This window comes from Chiloscyllium plagiosum, unplaced genomic scaffold, assembly GCF_037043375.1.
Source record: "Chiloscyllium plagiosum isolate Xiang-an unplaced genomic scaffold, Cpla_swu_hap1 HiC_scaffold_53X, whole genome shotgun sequence".
Classification (NCBI taxonomy): domain Eukaryota; kingdom Metazoa; phylum Chordata; class Chondrichthyes; order Orectolobiformes; family Hemiscylliidae; genus Chiloscyllium; species Chiloscyllium plagiosum.
In genome coordinates, this window is record NW_028270191.1 from 11,527,215 (window position 1) to 11,546,812 (window position 19,598).

A 19,598-nucleotide genomic window follows, 5' to 3' on the forward strand; every position below is an offset into this window, starting at 1 on the left:
GTCAGGAATGGTTTTGAATATTGTGCAATCATCAATGAATATTCCACTGCTGATGGAAGGAAGAGGGTTCAGAAAAGATTTACTAGTGTGTTGTTGGGAATGGAGGGTTTAGGTTATAAAAGTAGGCTGGGACTCTTTCCTCTGGATCATAGGAGGTTGAGGGGTGACCTTATAAGGGTTTATAAAATCATGAGGATCATAGATAAGGTGAATAGCAAAGGTTTCCCGAAGGTGGGGGAGTTCAAAATTAGGGGCATATTTTTAAGGTGAAAGGAGAAAGATCTAAAAAGGACATGAGCGGCAACTTTTTTTCAACACAGAGTGGTTAATGTGTGGAATGAACTGAGAGAAGAAGTGGTGGATGCAGGTACAGTTACAACATTAAAAAGACATTTGTATAAGTACATGAATAGGAAAAGTTTGGAGGGAGATGGGTCAAGTGCAGGCAGGCTAGTTTAGTTTCGGAACATGGTCGGTGTGGACTAATTGGACCGAAAGGTCTGTTTCCGTGCTATATGACTCTATAGTGAAGCAGCTGAAGATTCACTATAGTTAGACCTAGGCCCTGAGGAACTCCTGCAGAGATGGAGCTGGGATGATTGACCTCCAACAACCACAACAATCTTCCTTTGGGCCAGGTATGATTCCAACCAGCCCCACCCCACCCAAATTCCTACTGACTCAGGTTTTGCTAGGAATCCTTCATACCATGCTCAGCCATATGTGGCCTTGATGTCAAGGGTGTTACTCTCACTACACCTCTGGACCAAAGCTGGAATTGAGGTCAGAACTGCAGAGGAGTGAGCAAGAGGAGAGGCAGTCAGCTGTACCTGGAGGAGCTAGTGAGATGAAGACCCTGAGGCGGGCAATTAGTAGCACATAGAGGAGTGGGTGACAGGAGGAGGAAGATCCTGAGACAGGCAGTCAGCAGCATTTAGAGTAACTTGTGGAAGGAGGACCTTGAGACAGGCAGCAAGCAACACAAAGAGAAGTGGGTGAGAGGGGAAGGACAGTTAGCAGCACACAGATAAGTGGTTGGAAGGGGAGGACAGTCAGTCAAACAAATCTACGTCTCCCAAAGGGGTGATTGCGTTCTGAGAAAATGAAGCTTGATATCATTGGAAAACAGGTAGTTTATTGATTGGCGACTATTTTTCTCATCTATGAGTAAGTTGTGAAGGTAATTCATTTGCCTGGTGAATACTTCCTACATATCTTTACAAGGAAAATTCAGTTGGTATAACTATTTATTGAAAGAAGAGCTGATCCATGGGCAGGATTGGGCCACAAATTACATTTTAATCAGTAGCATCATTAATTAGTTAGTAGTTAATTAATTGTTGGGGCAGGTGATATGTATTGAGGTCAGGAGCTGAGTATCAGTGAGCAGGTTATTGCTGTCCAAGTCCCACTTGATGGGGTCACTCGGCCAGAAACATTAACTCTGATTTTACTCCACAGATGCTGCCAGACTTGCTGAGCTTTTCCAGCAATTCCTGCTTTTGTTTCTAATTTATAGCATCCACAGGTCTTTTTGGTTTTTATTCTGTTTGGTGGCCCTGTTGATAACCCTTTCTATCACTTTGCTGATGAATAAGTGGTGGATGGGGCCACAATTGGCCAGTTTGGATTTAAACTGCTTTTTTTATGGACAGAACATAGTTGGACAATTTTCTATATTACCACGTAGATGCTAAGAGTGATGACACATTGAAAAATGGTGTCAATGGGCAAGGGACTATATAAGAGTGAACAGCAAAGAGAAGAAATTCAGGACACTACTTATTTAGGAGGATAAACATGCCTTTCTGTGTCTGTATCGTGAATTCCATAGATATGTTGCCTCCCTGGTGGCAGATTAAAGGCCATCACAGAGAAGGTGCAGAATATTTAGCAGGAAAGGGAGTGAGGCTGAAATTGTGGTATATGATGACATAAATGACAAGTGTCCTCTCTGATTTTTTTTTCTTCTGTCTGGACCTCAGAGGACCATACGCGGCAGCGACTTCTGGAACCGATTGCCGTGCACGGAACACCGGAGCAAGAAGGTAGGTTGCCAATGAAATATAATTTCAGGAACTAGGGAGCAAGATAAAAAGTTAGACCTCAAGGGTCTATGCCTATGGATTATTCTCCATATCAAGTTCTAGTGAAAGTACAAATATGGAGGTAGGGATGGAAGTGTGAGATGATGCATTTTGGCACAAGGGATACAGCAAGGTCAAAGAGATTTAATGGCAAAGTCCTAAAGTGTGCAGGGACAGAGGGACCCAATGGTGCATGTGTAGAGACCTTTGAATGTGACAGGACATAAAAGTGTGAGGTTGGCAAAACGTACAGAATCTTGAGCTTCATGAATAGAAGCATGGAATAAAAATGCATGAAGTTATGCTGAACCTTTATTAAGCTTTGGTTAGGCCATGCTTACGAGCACTGCATCCAGTTGTGGTCATGTTTCAGGAAAGGTGTGGAGGTCCTTGAGCGGGTGAGGATTAAATTTACCAGAATCATTTCAGGATGAGGTGTTTTAGTTACAAGATTAGGTTAAAAAGGCTAAAGTTGTTCTCCTTCAATTATAGGAGTTGAGAGGAGATTGTTTTGAAATGTACATTATAATAACAGGTTTAGGTAAGGTGGCCAAGGAGAAAACTCCCATGAGCTGACTATACAAAGGATGAGGCGACACAGGTTTAAGTTTTCGAACAAGACGTGCAGGAGGAACGTGAGGAAGAACTCTTGTACACAGTGAGTGGGAATGACTTGGAACTTGGTGCCTACAGAATATTTAGCAGGGAAGTGAGTGAGTCTTGAAATTGTGGTATATGATGGCGTAAATGACAAGTGTCCTCTCTGATTTTTTTTTTCTCCTGTGTGGACCTCAAGTAAAGATGATCAATGTTGTCAAAATAAAATTGAAATACCTGAAATAAATAAACTTGCAGAGCCAAAAGAATTAAGAGGGGAATGGGACTGACTGGATTGCTCAGAAGGGAGCTGCCATGTATTTTATGAGCTGAAAGATCTTGTTCTGTATCGGGCGGCACGGTGGCACAGTGGTTAGCACTGCTGCCTCACAGCGCCTGAGACCCGGGTTCAATTCCCGCCTCAGGCGACTGACTGTGTGGAGGTTGCACATTCTCTCCGTGTCTGCGTGGGTTTCCTCCGGGCGCTCCGGTTTCCTCCCACAGTCCAAAGATGTGCAGGTTAGGCGAATTGGCCATGCTAAATTGCCCGTAGTGTTAGGTAAAGGGGTAAATGTAGGGGTATGGGTGGGTTGCGCTTCGGCGGGTCGGTGTGGACCTGTTGGGCCGAAGGGCCTGTTTCCACACTGTAATCTAATCTAATCTAAATTACTCTATCAGAGATACAGACAGAGTGAAGAGGATGAGACAGCAATATTAAAAAATGAATGAACAGTTTACAGAAATCATATTTCTCCACGTACCATATGTATTGTTAACAATGTCCTTCCCATTCCCTTCACCAGTCACCCAGATTTCTCTTTATCCTACATTTTCCACTACATAATTCCCTCCTCTTTGTCTTGCACTTCTTTCCCTGAGATACAGTGTTAGACAGTCAAATCTTTGTCTCATTTGCTTTTTTTGTAACTGACAACAGATGAGGCAATTAGTTAACTCTAAAATGTTCTCTGAACATGGAATTAAAGACTTATCCTCTGAATTCATATTCGCTTTCTAATTGAGTTAGCATGCAAAAGTGTGCTCATTTTTTGCACACATTTCTCTCTCTTTTCTCTCCCCCATCACCAAACTTGGTATTAATAGATTTTCTAAATTTGATACAAAACAAAACCAGAACAAAACAAAATCAGTATTGTAACCAGAACATATTCATTTTTGTCTCTCACATACAAACCCTTTATGTTTATTTGACAAACCTCAAATTTGGCATCCAGAAACCTTTGAAATATTTTTTCTTAAGTTTGTGAAAAGCTGAGGTTAATATTTAGATGTTCAATGAAAATAACTGATTACAAGAGTTGACTAATTCATCCCAAAATTGGCAAGTTAGGTGTTTGGCACATACTTAAACTGCACTTTGCAAATTTATCCCAGTGTTTGAGGTCTGGGCCCAAAATATAAAGTTCAAGGTCAGGCTCCTGGGAGAGAGTAGGGCCTTGAAGTAAAAAGGTTTAACAAAGCATTATAAAGGTAATTCAAATAATTCATTTCATTTTCACCATGAGACATGTCATTCTACTGTACATACTTATTTGTATACTGAGGAACAAAAATACTGACTGAATAATTTCAGAAGCAATCTTGTAGAAACTGGATGGCCACATTGCTCAATCATAATGATGGATATCCATAGACATAACCCATAATAAATATGATCATGGGGAGATTATTATGGGAATGTTGAAACAAAATGTAATTAAGGAGTTAAAGACAGGGCCACATAACAAGAAATTAGTATGGATTTTACTGGGGACAAAGGCATCTGAGGCATCAGTTCAGAAAATAAATAGCTGCAGAAGTATTGTGATGAATGGAAAACAAAAGACTGGACAGTTATAACTAGAGTGAAATTATACTTTACATTGGGTGACAACAGGTAGCGAAAAAAAGAGTTTCTTCCGAGGGATGGATGCAGAAGGAAGGGGGTCAGATGACGTGGGTGGTGAGGGATACAAGGAAGTAGTCGGAGACCATAGGTCAAGAGGTGGTCAAGGGGATATGGGTGAATAGGAGTAGTAGAATGAGTATGAAACAAAGGCAGGTTATGAATGCAAAAAAAGGAAAAGGGGAGTTGGACTGATGATGGAACTGTCCAAAGAGAAAGGAGGGAAGATATCTCAAACTTGGGTTGAGTAGAGAATGCAGACTTTAAAAGAGGTGTGTGAGGAGTGGATGAAAATGTTCAAAGGGTGGGAAAGTACAACAGGAGTGAAATAAGCAAACATAGTTAGATTTGGTAAGAAGAGCAATGCCACCACCACAGCAATTTGGGTAAGACAGATGCTGGACATTGTAGTCAAGTAGTGTGGCTTCAGTAAGGAACAAAACATCACCCTCTCATAAAATAAAAACAAAATTTTCGATCAAGGCAATGAGATCATCATAACAAGGTCAGGGATGGCAAGTGCCTTGTTCACAAGCAAATGGACATTTTGAATGAACTACAGAAACAACTGCAATTGCTAATCACTGGACGGGTCCAAGGTGTCACTTATGAGTGTCATGGGCAAGATCAGCTTCTTTTAAGTCCATGGATGGAACCCTTGCTATACCATTCATACCTGGTTTTCAAAAACATTTTAATGCTTCTGACCTTTATATTACTCTCTGAACTTTGAAATATGGAACACATCGTTGTTCCCAGCAGTTTTCCAAAAAATTAATTCAGGTATAAAATTTAGGTGGTTTCTAAAAGTTCTTCACTCTTACATACCTCATTATTGCACAAACATCTCCTGCAAGATTTCGACGGCATGCTGTTGATGTGAGGTATTCCTGTGGATTCAGACGGTAGGTGTCAATCATGAAATTACGATAGGCAAGGTAACTGGGGAAGAACGGGATTACAAAGATGGTTGAAGAATCCATTTTGCCAAAATGTCACTGTTAAGAAATTTAACAAGACTTTGAGAGCTCGGATTAATCAGATTGTTCATCATGCTCCATGTTCAGCTTAACCATACCACTCAGCCCTCAGCATGAATTGAACAGATTTTGTGATATAACCCAGTGTCCTGGTTACTTTGTGTACTGATGACCTCTCATACTTAGTTCATGGTTAGCAGTAAGTCAGCTAATGATCTTGGATCTTTCTCACCTGCCTTCTTGGCCAGTTCTATCCCTCCCACAGTAAGAATAATCTTATTTTTACTAACAATGTACAGTTTTCCATATGGAGCTCCATTTGCCACTCACTGGGCCAGATAAAGGGACGTGCCTGCTTGTCAGCTGTGGCTCAATGATAGCACTCCTGCCTTACAAAACAGCAGTTGATACTAGATCAGCTGTTAATTTTAAATCTGAGATAGATAACGTTTTGTTAAGCAAAGGTGTGAAGGGATCTGGACCAAAGGCAGGTAAGTAGAGTTAGACCACAGGTCAGCCATAATCTCTCAAATGTCGCAACAGGCTCGAGGGGCTGAATGGCTTATGCCTGTTCCTATAAATAAGTGGGTCTGACCATGATTGTTGCTTTGCATGTTAATTTAATGTGAAATTAAACAGCCTAATGATTCACATGGTCTCATCTTACTATGTATTTTCTTAGTCCACTTTTGAAAAGTTCAAAGAAGCATGTGTGTAAAAAAGCACAGACCACAATTGGATTTGACTATTATACCTTATGGTGGTTGTGCTACTATGTTGGTAGATATTAGATACTAAGTCAACTCTGTCATGTAAGGAAAATGGCATTTACTTACAGCGAGAATGAGTGACTCTACTGAACCTGAGAAAGTCTTTATGACAGGTTAAAACCTACAACTATTTTGTTTTTTCAATGTTGTCACATTTATCTGCTATTACTGTTTCTCTCTCTGGTAATAAATGCTAACATTCAATTTGTCTTTCATTTCACTTAATGCACTAATGTTTTGTGATTCATGCACCAAAATACTCATATCACTCTGTAGCACAGAGTTCTGCAATCTCTCTCTATTTAAATAATACACATTTCACATAATTCCACATTTTACTTCATCTGCTAAATTTTTAACCCATCACTGAACTTACTTATTTCCCTTTGTAGACTATCTCCTGTTGACACCTTACTTTCTCACCTATCTTTGTTTGATCGATAAATTTAGCTTCAATACCCTCATCTAACTCACTGACTGTGAATAGCTGAAGCCTCAGCACTGATCTCCTGGCACTCCACTAACTACAATTTGTTCTTGCAATGCTACCCGCTTGCCAGAGTGTGCTGGACAGCAGAGGTGTTGTAGGACCTATCTTGATTGATTTACATGGTTAATACAGAACTATCTTTTTTGGTTTACCTGTTCATTAATCTTTCATCTATATTGACTTCAGTTTGTTTTTCAGTTACAACAGAAGTCTTAGAACATTTGATACCGTCTTTCAATTATTTTTGTTGGCCATTTAGGAAAGTCAGCTCTTTTTAAAACTTAAGGTCTCAACAGGGATTGCAACACATTTAATTCCATGAATCCTTTAAAAGACCCTGGTGCGTTTAGTGAATGTGGTGCACCCCATAAGGATAACACTCTTTTCTGTGCTTCCCCTACATATCCTGTAACAGCAGGATTTTAAAAAAAACGAATGTCTGGTGAACTGGTGGGAATAAACCATCAACCATGATTGAGGACTATGAAACCTGTCATTAGGTCCTTTTAAGATTATCCCCTCACCAGCAAGCCATTCAGCCACCATATTCTAATGAATGCTATGAGCTGACCTATGAATTGAGATTGCCCAACACTACCAAATTGTTGGTAAGGCCATTTTCAAGAGCTGTTATTCATACTAATGTCTTCCAATGTCTACAGACCTGGGAATCAACTTGACATTTACCATTCTTTGCAAAAAAAAAGACACATCTAAATAAATACTCACATCTCTGGGGTTTTGGACTTGTTTTTTCCATTAAAGAATTCTGGAAGAGCACGACGTTCAATGGCATGGACACTGTTGAGAAGAATAATATTTCAGGCTTCGTTGGAACTGTTAACTACCACTCTATGTAGTTTGGCACCCCAAAGGGAAACTTAATAGGGCAGCACGGTGGCTCAGTGGTTAGCACTGCTGCCTCACAGCACCAGGGTCCCAGGTTCGATTCCAGCCTTGGGAATGGTGTGGAGTTTGCACATTCTCCCTGTGTCTGCGTGGGTTTCCTCCGGGTGCTCCGGTTTCCTCCCACAGTCCAAAGATGTGCAGGTGAATTGGCCATGCTAAATTGCCCATAGTGTTAGGTGCATTAATCAGAGGGAAATGGATCTGGGTGGGTTACTTTTCGGAGGGTCGGTGTGGACTGGTTGGGCCGAAGGGCCTGTTTCCACACTGTAGGGAATCTAATCTTAATGATAATCTGGTCTCAATTCCAGCCCCATCACAAAGGTTTGGAATTCTTTTTGTGTTTCCAGGTTGCCATGTGCTAATACTGTGCTCCACAGAATTGCTAATGTTGCATGTATTAGATCAGAACAGATGATATTCAAAGTTCAAGTGAAATTTGAGACCCAGAAATCTGGAAATAATTGATTCAGACTGAGCAGCCAAGAGGGCAGGTTCATGAACTAAGCAATGTCACTCTTCCCACTCAACCACCCCACTGTGCTGATCACATTCCTGCTGTTCTCCTTCAGGTTGAGCTTAGAATGTGAAAAATATGGTGTCACATGGTTAGACTTGGAGGGTAATTTTAACTTAACACACTTGGTGGGAAACCAGCAATGTCAAATCAGCCACCTGTTTCGTTTTCCGTAGATTTGAACAGTGGGGTGGGGAAAAAAACAAGTGTCCAGTTTCACCTCATCAGTTTCTGACTGATTAGATTATTTGATCCTTCTTGAATGCAGACAGTGGACGACCTGGACTGCTGGATATGGTGGGATAGAAATATTATTGTCTTTGGAATGCATGTTGTCATACAACATATATAGGTTTGGTGATACTGTAATGATTTCAGATTTCAAGAAAGAGCATCCATTGGACACTTTTACCAGTGTTATCCAATCATTTCCCTGTATAATTACAGACTTCAGTACATCATTGGGCCCATCTGATCAAAGAAATGAAATTCAAAGGGAAACAATAAGTGCCTTATCCTGCAGCCCAAATGAAATGCAGGATCATTCTGGGAATTTGCAAACCTTTTACATTGAAACGTAAATGAAGTGAAAATTAACATCCAATATAACAGATTTTAAATCATTATAAGTGATCCTTATCCACCAAACAAAATGCACATCAGCCTCAGCACAGTTAATAAAACATCACTTGCCACATGGATACCTGTTGTAGTCAAACCATGCTGCGTAACTCGGTATGATAATGTGGTGAGTCTGCTCTGTAACATTGTCCTCATGCAAATCAGGATTTTTTGTTTGTTCCCCTTTGTTTCCAGCAGAAGTATCTTCCTCATCCTGCAGTAGGAAAACAAAATTCACTTTGTGAATTGGAAGTATGCATTCTGTTATTCAACAAGATTCCACTTAGCTTTCTAACACTGGACCATTCACAAATGACAGAACACATTCCTAACAATACTGAGGTACACACCTTGAAAAACCTAACTATCTGCTTAACTAAATGCCTCTGGATAAGCAGAGTTCAAGCATGAATAATCAAACATGTTATCAACAGTCAGCTTTACAAAGATATTTAACACAACTCAAGTTATAGGTAGTGCAGCACAGTACATTGAAGAATCCAATCCAATGTTATTGAACATTGCCTGGCATCATTAATTCAACAAAGTGGGCAAAGTTTCAGCAGGATTATTTTACTGGCCCCTTTGCTATAATACAACACAGCTCCCCACCAGAATGTCACTCCTCATTACTCGCATCAAGAATATTAACCTCCATGGCTGATTAGAATTTTCAATGACAGATAGTTCTCTCTCTCTCTGATTAAACCAATCATTTGCTCAATTCACTCTGGGCCTTGGCCTACGGTGCCAAGATCCTGGCCTCTGCATGGGTACTCCACACTCTCTATGTGTTATGTGGTTTGAATGTGGGGTCACTGTTCATCCCTGCACCATACTGACATCAGTATATTTTAAGCACTTGCCTAGTTGGAGTTTTAAAGCAATGTTCGGCAATGTGTAAATATGGTTTGCAATACTGACAGTTCTCAGCACAAACCAATATTCAAATCAGGCACTTATGTATCATAACATTTTTATACATAAATTGCAGATGTTTGCATATAAAAGAGTTTAACACCTGATTCAGGTCTGGGTTCTGGCCATGAACATCTGTTGGCTGAATTGATATGGCCAGTGGTGCCCCTCCAGCTTGGAATTAATAATCTAGAAATTCAGCTAATCCTCTGGGGACCTAGGTTTCAATCCAGCCATGGAAGATGGTGGAATTTGAATTCAATATAAAATATATCTGGAATTAAGAATCTACTGATGACCAGGAAACCATTATCGCTAATGTCCTTCAGGGAAGGAAAGTTGACGTGACTCCAGACCCACAGCAATGTGGTTGACTCTCATTTGCCCTCCAAAACAGCCATGCAAGCCACTCATTTGTATCGATCATTATGAAGTTTCAATGAAGAAATAAAATTGGACAGACCACTCAGCATTGACCTAGGCACAGGAAAAGACAAGGGCAGAAACAACCCTGTCAACCCTGCAAAGTCCTCCTTAGTAACATCTGGGGGTAGTGCCAAAATTGGGAGAGCTGTCTCACATAGTTAAGCAACAGCCTGACATAGTTGTACTCACAGAATCATACTTTACAATGTCCCAGACACCACTGTCCCACCCAGCAGAGATGATGCATAGAGGTAAAGTGTCAGGAAGGAGTTGCCCTGGGAGTCCTCAACATTGAATCTGGACCCCATGAAGTCTCATCGCTCAAGGTTAAACATGGGCAAGGAAACCTCCTACTGATTATCATCCTCCTTCAGCTGATGAATCAGTACTCCTCCATGTTGAACAAACCTTGAAGGAAGCAGAGGATGGCAGGTGGTGGCAGATTGTACTCTGTGTGGGAGATTTCAATGTCCACCACCAAGACTGGCTCAGTAGCAGCACTACTGATTGAGCTGGTCAGGTCCTAAAGGATGTAGCTACGAGACTGGGTCTGTGGCAGGTGGTGAGGGAACCAACAAGAGGGAATAACATACTTAACCTCATCCTTACCAAGCTGCAGCTGCATCTGTCTGTGACAGCTTGGTAAGAGTGACCACCGCACAGTCCTTGTGGAGACGATGTCCTGCCTTCACAGTACGAACACTTTCCATCGTGTTGTGTGCCACCATCGCTGTGCTAAATGGACAAGGTCAGAAGTCATACAACACCAGGTTATAGTCCAACAGATTTATTTGAAATCACAAGCTTTTGGAGCACTGCCCCTTGATCAGGTGAAGTAAAGAGAAGCACTCAACCACAGATTTTATAATCGGAGAGATCAAAAAAACTCATAAATGATGTGAGTAGCGTGTTGACAGGCCAAATATAGGTCTTTGCAGGTGATCAAGAATGTCGATGGTGCGAGTAAAGTGTCAATAGCTGAATAGCAGATGAAGGGATGACCTACAATCAGATTAATTAAGGCAGAGTGATAATTATAAAACATGAAAAATAAGGTGGTGCTGGAAATAAACCAAATGACTGGAATAACATAACATGTATAAGAGTTACATGCCACTGGTCTAACCAAAGTAATAAGTAATCCAAAACTGTACAAACTAATTTAGATAGATAGATCGTAATAAGTTATCAAGTTGGTGGTGTCAAAACAGGATAGTAAGGAAGATTTTACAGATACAGAAAAGTATGGTGGGGTCACATGTAGTGCAACATGAACCCAAGATCACGGTTGAGGCTGTCTTCGTGGGTATGGAACTTGGCTACCAGTGTCTGCTCGGCGATTCTGCGTTGTTGTGTATCTCGAAGGCCACCCTTGGAGGACGCTTATCCAAAGATCGGAGGTTGAATGTCCTTGACCGCTGACGTGGTCCCTGACTAGGGGGGGGACATTCTCATCTGGCAGTTGTTGCATGGTGTCCATTCATCCATTGTCATAGCATCTGCCTGATCTCGCCAATATACCATGCCTCGGGGCATCCTTGCCTGCAGCGTAGGAGCTGGACAACATTGGCTGAGCCACATGAGTATCTGCCATGTACATTCCCATGTGAGACGGTATGATCCATGTTGATGGTCTTGCAGAGGTTACCGTGGCAGGGTTATGGTCAATGTTATCCTGACGGCTGGGTATTTTGCTGCAAATGATGGAATATTTTTAGGTTTGGTGGCTGTTTGAAGGCGAGAAGTGGAGGCATAGGGATGATCTTGGTGAGACGTTAGTTGTCATCGATGACATGTTGAAGGCTGTGAAGAACATGGCGTAGTTTGTCAGTTCTGGGGAAGTACTGGACAACGAAGGGTACTCCATGTTGAGTCTAAGGCTGCAGCCTTCCCAAGGGGTCCAATTCAACTCTTTGTTCTTTTGTCACTGCATTGTGGATGACTGTTTCGGTTCGTTGGTTGTCTCATTTGGCTTGCTGCCGACATCTTGGGGTAGGTGGAAGAATTGCTGGAGCCTCATTCACCCGATGAATTCCTCGGTGTCTGCTGCGAGACCAATGGGGTCCATTTTAGTAGTGGGGCAGTTGTTATGGTCTCTCTACCTTAATTAGTTTGTACAGTTTTGGATTACTTGTTACTTTGGTTAGATCCTCGCCACGCGACTCTTATACCTATCACGGTATTCCAGTGATTTGATTTGTCTCCAGCACGACCTTATTTTTAATATTTATCTCTCTGCCTTAACCCCTTACCCGGCAAAGACGAGTTAACTCGTCTTCACCCAATTTGTCTTTTTCAGAGTGCGACGAGTAAACTCGTCCAAAACATATAATTTCAAAAACAGCCACAGACGAGTTTATATGTCAATTGTTGGCATTTCTGGGCCCTTCTCAGCTAGAAACGAGTATACTCGGTGACTCATACGTCTGGTAGCTGTGTCTCTTCCGCCTCAGGCATTGCAAGAAGTGTCGACGCACCGCTTTTGGGCACACACTGTCATTCGGTTTTTTCTGTTTTTTTTTTACAAATTATGCCCAGATGTCGAGATCAGAAGATGGACAATGAGTATGTACCTTCTATTAGAAGCTTGGATACATCAGATGAGAGTGCAAGCTCGTCTGATAAGTTATTTACATAATCAGCATTAAAAATACTATAAAAAAGCAATAAAAAAACTCGTCTGAAAATGAAACGTTTTCTCCAAAAAAAGTCGCCGAGAAAAGGGTTAATTAATAATTTTAGGTCATCCCTTCACCTGCTATTCAGCTGTTGACACTTCATTCACATCATCTGACACTCTTGATTACCTGCAGAGATCTATTACTTGGCCTGCTAAACTCCACTCATGCTATTTGTGTGATCTTTTGATCTCGCCGATTATAAATTCTGTGGCTAAATGCTTCTCTTCATTTTGCCTGACAAAGGGGCAGTGCTCTGAAAGCTCATGATTTGAAGTGAACTGATCAGAAGTGACTATAAACTGATGTCGTGTGACTTTTGACCTTGCCCACCCCAGTCCAACACCGACATCTCCACTAAATTGAACAGACTTCAAAGAGATTGAGCAACTCAAGGCTGCCCATCCATGACGGACTGTGGGTCATCAACAGCAGCAGAATTGTACACCAACCCAATCTGCAATCTCATGGCCCGGCATATACCCCACTCAACCATTACCATCAAGCCAGGGGATCAACCCTGGTTCAGTGGACAGTGCAAGAAAACATGCCAGAAATAGCATCAGGAATACCTAAAAATGAGGTGTCAACCTGGCAAACCTACCGAATAGACTGCTGCATAACAAAAGCAGCAAGTGACAGAAAGAGCTCAGTGATTCCACAACCAATAGATCATATCTAAGCTCTGATGTCAGGCCTGCCACTTCCAGTCATGAATGGTGGTGGACAATTAAACAATTCAGGGGAGGAGGCGACTCCATAAATATCCCCCATCCTCAATGATGGAAGAGCCTAACATATCACTGCAAAGGATAAGGCTTAAGTATTCGCAGCAATCTTCAGCCAGAAGTGTGAAGTGGAAATCCATCTCAGCCTCCTCAAGCAGTCCTGAGCATCACATATGCCAGTCTTCAGCCAATTTGATTTACTCCATTTAATATCAAAAAACAGCTGGAGGCACTGGATACTGCAAAGGCTATGGGCCCTGATAACAGTCCTGTAATAGTACTGAAGATTTCTGCTCCAGAACCTGCCGCTCCCCCAGCCAAGCTGTTCCAGTACAGTTACAACACTGGCATCGACCTGACAATGTGGAAAATTGCTCAGGTATGTCCTGTGCACAAAAAGCAGGACAAATCCAACCCGGCCAATTACTGCTCCAGTCTACTCTCGGTCATCAGGAAAGTGATGGAAGGTGTCACCAGCAGTGCTATCAAGCAGCACCTGCTCAGCAATAACCTGTTTGGGTTCCACCAAGGCCACTCAGCTCCTGACCTCATTACAGCCTTGGCTTAAACATGGACAAGAGCTGAATTCCAGAGGGGAGGGAAGAGTGATTGCTCTTGACATCAAGGCGGCATTCGACTGAATGTGGTGTCAAGGAGCCCTAACAAAACCAATGGGTGTCATCTGGGGGCAAACACTCCGCTAGTTTGAGTCATAAGTGGCACATAGGAAGATGGTTGTTGCTGTGGGAGGTCAGTCATCTCAGCTCCAGGACGTCTCTATGTGAGTTATTCTGGGTAGTATCCTAAGCACAACCATCTTCAACTGCTTCATGAACAACCTTCCCTCCATCATGAGGTCAGAAGTGGGGACGTTCACTGGTGATTGTACAATGTTCAGCATTATTTGAGACTCTTCAGATACTGAAGCAGTTTATATTCAAATGTAACAAGATCTGGAAAACATCCAGGCATGGGCTGACAAGTGGCAAGTGTGATGCTGTGGCTCCTTTAACAAGGTTATGTCATCATCTAGCTTTTTTTTCAGAAGGATCATAAACACAGAGTTGCTAAGAGGTGTGGCTTGGATCAGTTTTCAGGTCAATTTGATTATAGCTAACATATACTGCCTCAGTAAAAAAAGCTTTCAAGTTTTAAAAAAACCTTTGCACAATGAAAGAGGAGTGGCCAGTTCTCCAAGCTCAGCTTTACTCTGGTTTGGGTTTGGTTTGGTTTTAGCAGTCTGGCTGTTCAGAGCTGCTAGTCAGTTGTGAAGCTGCTGCACCCAAAAAAGTAGGTCTTTGCTAATCTTTCCTCTCTCTCTGACATCTCCCCTGTCAAAACCTGCGTGGGATTTTTCCTGTGTTTTTGCAAAGGGGTGTTTATGGGGATTATTGCAAGTATTTGGAACAACATCATTAAGTTGGTATAATTTGTTGGGTTTTCGGAATGGTTAAGTTATTCTACATTCTGTTCTCTTTTATTTGTGTTTCATTCGGTAATCGTGCAAATAAATTGTTTTATTAAAAAAAACTAAGTGGTTGGGCCAGTTGCATCACTCCTGGAATATCTGCGTTACACCTACTTAAAACAAGTAGCAAAGTTAGGGTCCAGGCTACTTTCTCAAAATGTTTTCAGGGGTCTAGCCTGATCCATAACAGATTGGAGTTCTTAGCGGGATTTGTTCTATTATTCCAAATTGAGATTAGGGTTGCTGGACACAAAGGCAGAGAGTGATTAGTGTTAGTGTGTTTTGTTCCAGGTGTTGAATTCGGTTGGTTTAAACAGTGCTTGGGAAAGCAATGGCTCTTTCAGTCACCAAGAGTTTTCTGGGGATGGAAGAAATGACCTTGGGGTTTTTACACAAGGTGATTAAGTCCAAGCTGCTGGAATTAGCAGACAAGCTGGGGTTGGAGCTGCCTCCTCTGGAAGGAAAGGAGAGATAATTACAGCAATAGCTCAGCATTTACATTTGCTGGAAATGCCATCATAATCTTTAGAGATGACTAAAATTCAAATGAAAATGAGCAGCTTGAGTTAGAGGCAAAAGACAAGGAAAGGGCAACAGAAATAAAATTTGGGGGGGGAGAGAGAGACAGACAGACGAGAGAGAGAGAGAGAGAGAGAGAGACACACAGACAGACAGACAGATGTTTGGCTTCCACCATCAATTTCAATCCATGAGAGTTAGAAATGGGGAAAAAGAAAAATCCTCATCGACAAGTTCCCCTCCAAGCCACTCACCATCCCGATTTGGAAATATATTGTCGTTCCTTCAGTGTCGCTGGGTCAAAATTCTGGAATTCACTCCCTAAAGGCATTGTGGGTCAACCTACAGCTTGTGGACTGCAAGAACTCAAGAAGGCAGCTCACCATCACCTCCTCAAGGTCAACTTTATAGGCAATAAATGATGCCCAGCCAGCAATGCCCACATCCCTTGAGTGAATATTAAAAAAAAAACTTTCCAACAATTTACACTGCAGCAAATCATCAGTTAGTGGAATATGTGCTGATATAGACAGATAGCATCCTCTGAATGCCTGTACGGTTTAACATATTTATGGAAAAGTTGTCCACAACTGCAATCTGTCCATGGAACAGAAAATGAAGCATCCTAGTTCTTACCCTACCAGAGGTGGAGTCTTCATTGGGGCAAGACCAGGAAAAGGAAAAAGTCTGAGCTGCTGAAATGGTCCACTTACCACAACTGATCGTGGTTGGCCTTCTGGTTTTGTAATGTGTATCCCTGACAGAAGGAGTACGCATTAGCTGGGATAGGTCTGGCTCTCTGAATTTGGGAAGTGCACAATAAAAACAAACCATATCCAAAATGTAAAGATTATGCCCTTTGCTTCTCTGCCATTTTAGGCTTTTAGTGAATTTTGACGGTATTAGGTAAGAACTTTCAAAAGCTGATTGGGGGCAGATGTTCGCAGGTAAAGGGACGGCTGGAAAATGGGAAGCCTTCAGAAATGAGATAACGAGAATCCAGAGAAAGTATATTCCTGTCAGGGTGAAAGGGAAGGCTGGTAGGTATAGGGAAAGCTGGATGACTAAAGAAATTGAGGGTTTAGTTAAGAAAAAGAAGGAAGCATATGTGAGGTATAGACAGGATAAATCGAGTGAATCCTTAGAAGAGTATAAAGGAAGTAGGAGTATACTTAAGAGGGAAATCAGGAGGGCAAAAAGGGGACATGAGATAGCTTTGGCAAACAGAATTAAGGAGAATCCAAAGGGGTTTTACAAAAACATTAAGGACAAAAGGGTAACTAGGGAGAGAATAGGGCCCCTCAAAGATCAGAGATGGAAATGTGTTGCTGGAAAAGCGCAGCAGGTCAGGCAGCATCTAGGGAACAGGAGAATCGACGTTTCGGGCATTAGCCCTTCTTCAGGAAGGGCTAATGCCCGAAACGTCGATTCTCCTGTTCCCTAGATGCTGCCTGACCTGCTGCGCTTTTCCAGCAACACATTTCCATCTTCTCTGATCTCCAGCATCTGCAGACCTCACTTTCTCCCCTCAAAGATCAGCAAGGGGGCCTTTGTGTGGAGCCACATAAAATGGGAGAAATACTAAATGAGTTTTTTGCATCAGTATTTACTGTGGAAAAGGATATGGAAGATATAGACTGTAAGGAAATAGATGGTGACATCTTGCAAAATGTCCAGATTACAGAGGAGGAAATGCTGCATGTAAAGGTGGATAAATCCCCAGGACGTGATCAGGTGTACCCGAGAACTCTGTGGGAAGCTAGAGAAGTGATGCTGGGCCTCTTGCTGAGATATTTGTATCATCGATAGTCCCAGGTGAGGTGCCGGAAAACTGGAGCTTGGTTAATGTGGTGCCACTGTTTAAGAAGGGTGGTAAGGACAAGCCAGGGAAGTATAGACCAATGAGCCTGACCTCAGTGGTGGGCAAGTTGTTGGAAGGAATCCTGAGGGACAGGATGTACATGTATCTGGAAAGGCAAGGACTGATTTGGGATAGTCAACATGGCTTTGTGCATGAGAAATCATGTCTCACAAACTTGATTGAGTTTTTTGAGGAAGTAATTAAGAGGATTGATGAGGGCAGAGTGGTAGATGTGATCTATATGGACTTCAGTAAGGCGTTCGACAAGGTTCCCCATGGGAGACTGATTAGCAAAGTTAGATCTCACGGAATACAGGGAGAACTAGCCATTTGGATAAAGAACTGGCTCAAAGATAGAAGACAGAGGGTGGTGATGGAGGGTTGTTTTTCAGACTGGAGGCCGGTGACCAGTGGAGTGCCACAAGGGTCAGTGCTGGGTCCTCTATTTTTTGTCATTTACATAAATGATTTGGATGCGAGCATAAGAGGTACAGTTAGAAAGTTTGCAGGTGACACCAATAATTGGAGGTGTAGTGGACAGCGAAGAGGGTTACCCCAGATTACAACAGGATCTTGACCAGATGGGCTAATGGGCTGAGAAGGGGCAGATGGAGTTTAATTCAGATAAATGCGAGGTGCTGCATTTTGGGAAAGCAAATCTTAGCAGGACTTATACACTTAATGGTAAGGTCCTAGGGAGTGTTGCTGAACAAAGAGACCTTGGAGTGCAGGTTCATAGCTCCTTGAAAGTGGAGTCGCAGATAGATGCGATAGTGAAAAAGGCGTTTGGCATGCTTTCCTTTATTGGTCAGAGTATTGAGTACAGGAGTTGAGAGGTCATGTTGCGGCTGTACAGGACATTGGTTAGGCCACTGTTGGAATATTGCGTGCAATTCTGGTCTCCTTCCTATCGGAAAGATGTTGTGAAACTTGAAAGGGTTCAGAAAAGATTTACAAGGATGTTGCCAGGGTTGGAGGATTTGAGCGATAGGGAGAGGCTGAACAGGCTATGACTGTTCTCCTTGGAGCGTCAGAGGCTGAGGGGTGATCTTATAGAGGTTTACAAAATTATCAGGGGTAAGGATAGGGTAAATAGGCAAAGTCTTTTCCTTGAGGTCGGGGAGTACAGAACTAAAGGGCATAGGTTTAGGGTGAGAGGGGAAAGATATCAAAGAGACCTACGGGGCAACCTTTTCACACAGAGGATGGTACATGTATGGAATGAGCTGCCAGAGGAAGTGGTGGAGGTGATGCAATTGCAACATTTAAGAGGCATTTGAATGGGTATATGAATAGGAAGGGTTTGGAGGGATATGGTCTGAGTGCTGGCAGTTGGGACTAGATTGGGTTGGGATATCTGGTCAACATGGACGGGTTGGACTGAAGTGTCTGTTTCCATGCTGTACATCTCTATGACTTCAGTGACCCAGCATTTATGCAGTCAATCATCCACCATACCTTACCCCATTAGTTCAACAAAACCCAACTCAGTGACAAATGGCACTGATGGTATGACATTAAGATACAATCTTGCAATTCAAAAAAACATTTAAAAGTGCAAAAAAACTGAGTCAAGAGAAAACTATCTGACAGAGTACAAAGTGTATTGGAATGATGCCGGTTCAGCATGCTTACCTTGCCAGTCGTCTCCAGATTATCATCCTCCTGCTCATCTGGAAAAGAAAACAGTGATCAATATTATTTTCCTAGTATGTAGTGTAAATGTCTTCTGAAGAGAGTGTCCAAATTTTTAAAAAGTTTCTTTCCTGTTTCCTGTTTCTCTTGAATAGCAGCTGAAAATGTGTTGCTGGTAAAGCACAGCAGGTCAGGCAGCATCCAAGGAACAGGAGAATCGACGTTTCGGGCATAAGCCCTTCATCAGGCTTATGCCCGAAACGTCGATTCTCCTGTTCCTTGGATGCTGCCTGACCTGCTGCGCTTTACCAGCAACACATTTTCAGCTCTGATCTCCAGCATCTGCAGACCTCACTTTCTTCTCTTGAATAGCAGCCAAAAAGAAGAATGTGAAGTCATTCTACACAGTGAAGCTCGCTTGGCTTGTGGGATTTCCACTATATTTTAAATCATCTACATCTTCTACATACCACATGAGTACAGCCTCAATG

The 19,598-nt window shown here is 42.2% G+C and overlaps 1 protein-coding gene across 6 annotated transcripts in view; it reads right to left on the minus strand.

Annotated features, from left to right (window-relative positions):
* LOC122543379 (SWI/SNF complex subunit SMARCC2-like) overlaps positions 1-19,598 on the minus strand; it is a 157,167-nt gene that overhangs the window by 50,901 nt on the left and 86,668 nt on the right. For all 6 annotated transcript variants that reach the window (XM_043682053.2, XM_043682052.2, XM_043682055.2 and 3 more), the window contains exons 13-16: positions 19,108-19,145; positions 8,958-9,088; positions 7,560-7,631; positions 5,419-5,532 (exon numbers count right to left, since the gene is read on the minus strand). In XM_043682053.2, coding sequence (XP_043537988.2) covers positions 5,419-5,532; positions 7,560-7,631; positions 8,958-9,088; positions 19,108-19,145 — 355 coding nt within the window. The remainder of the gene's footprint in view (positions 1-5,418; positions 5,533-7,559; positions 7,632-8,957; positions 9,089-19,107; positions 19,146-19,598) is intronic.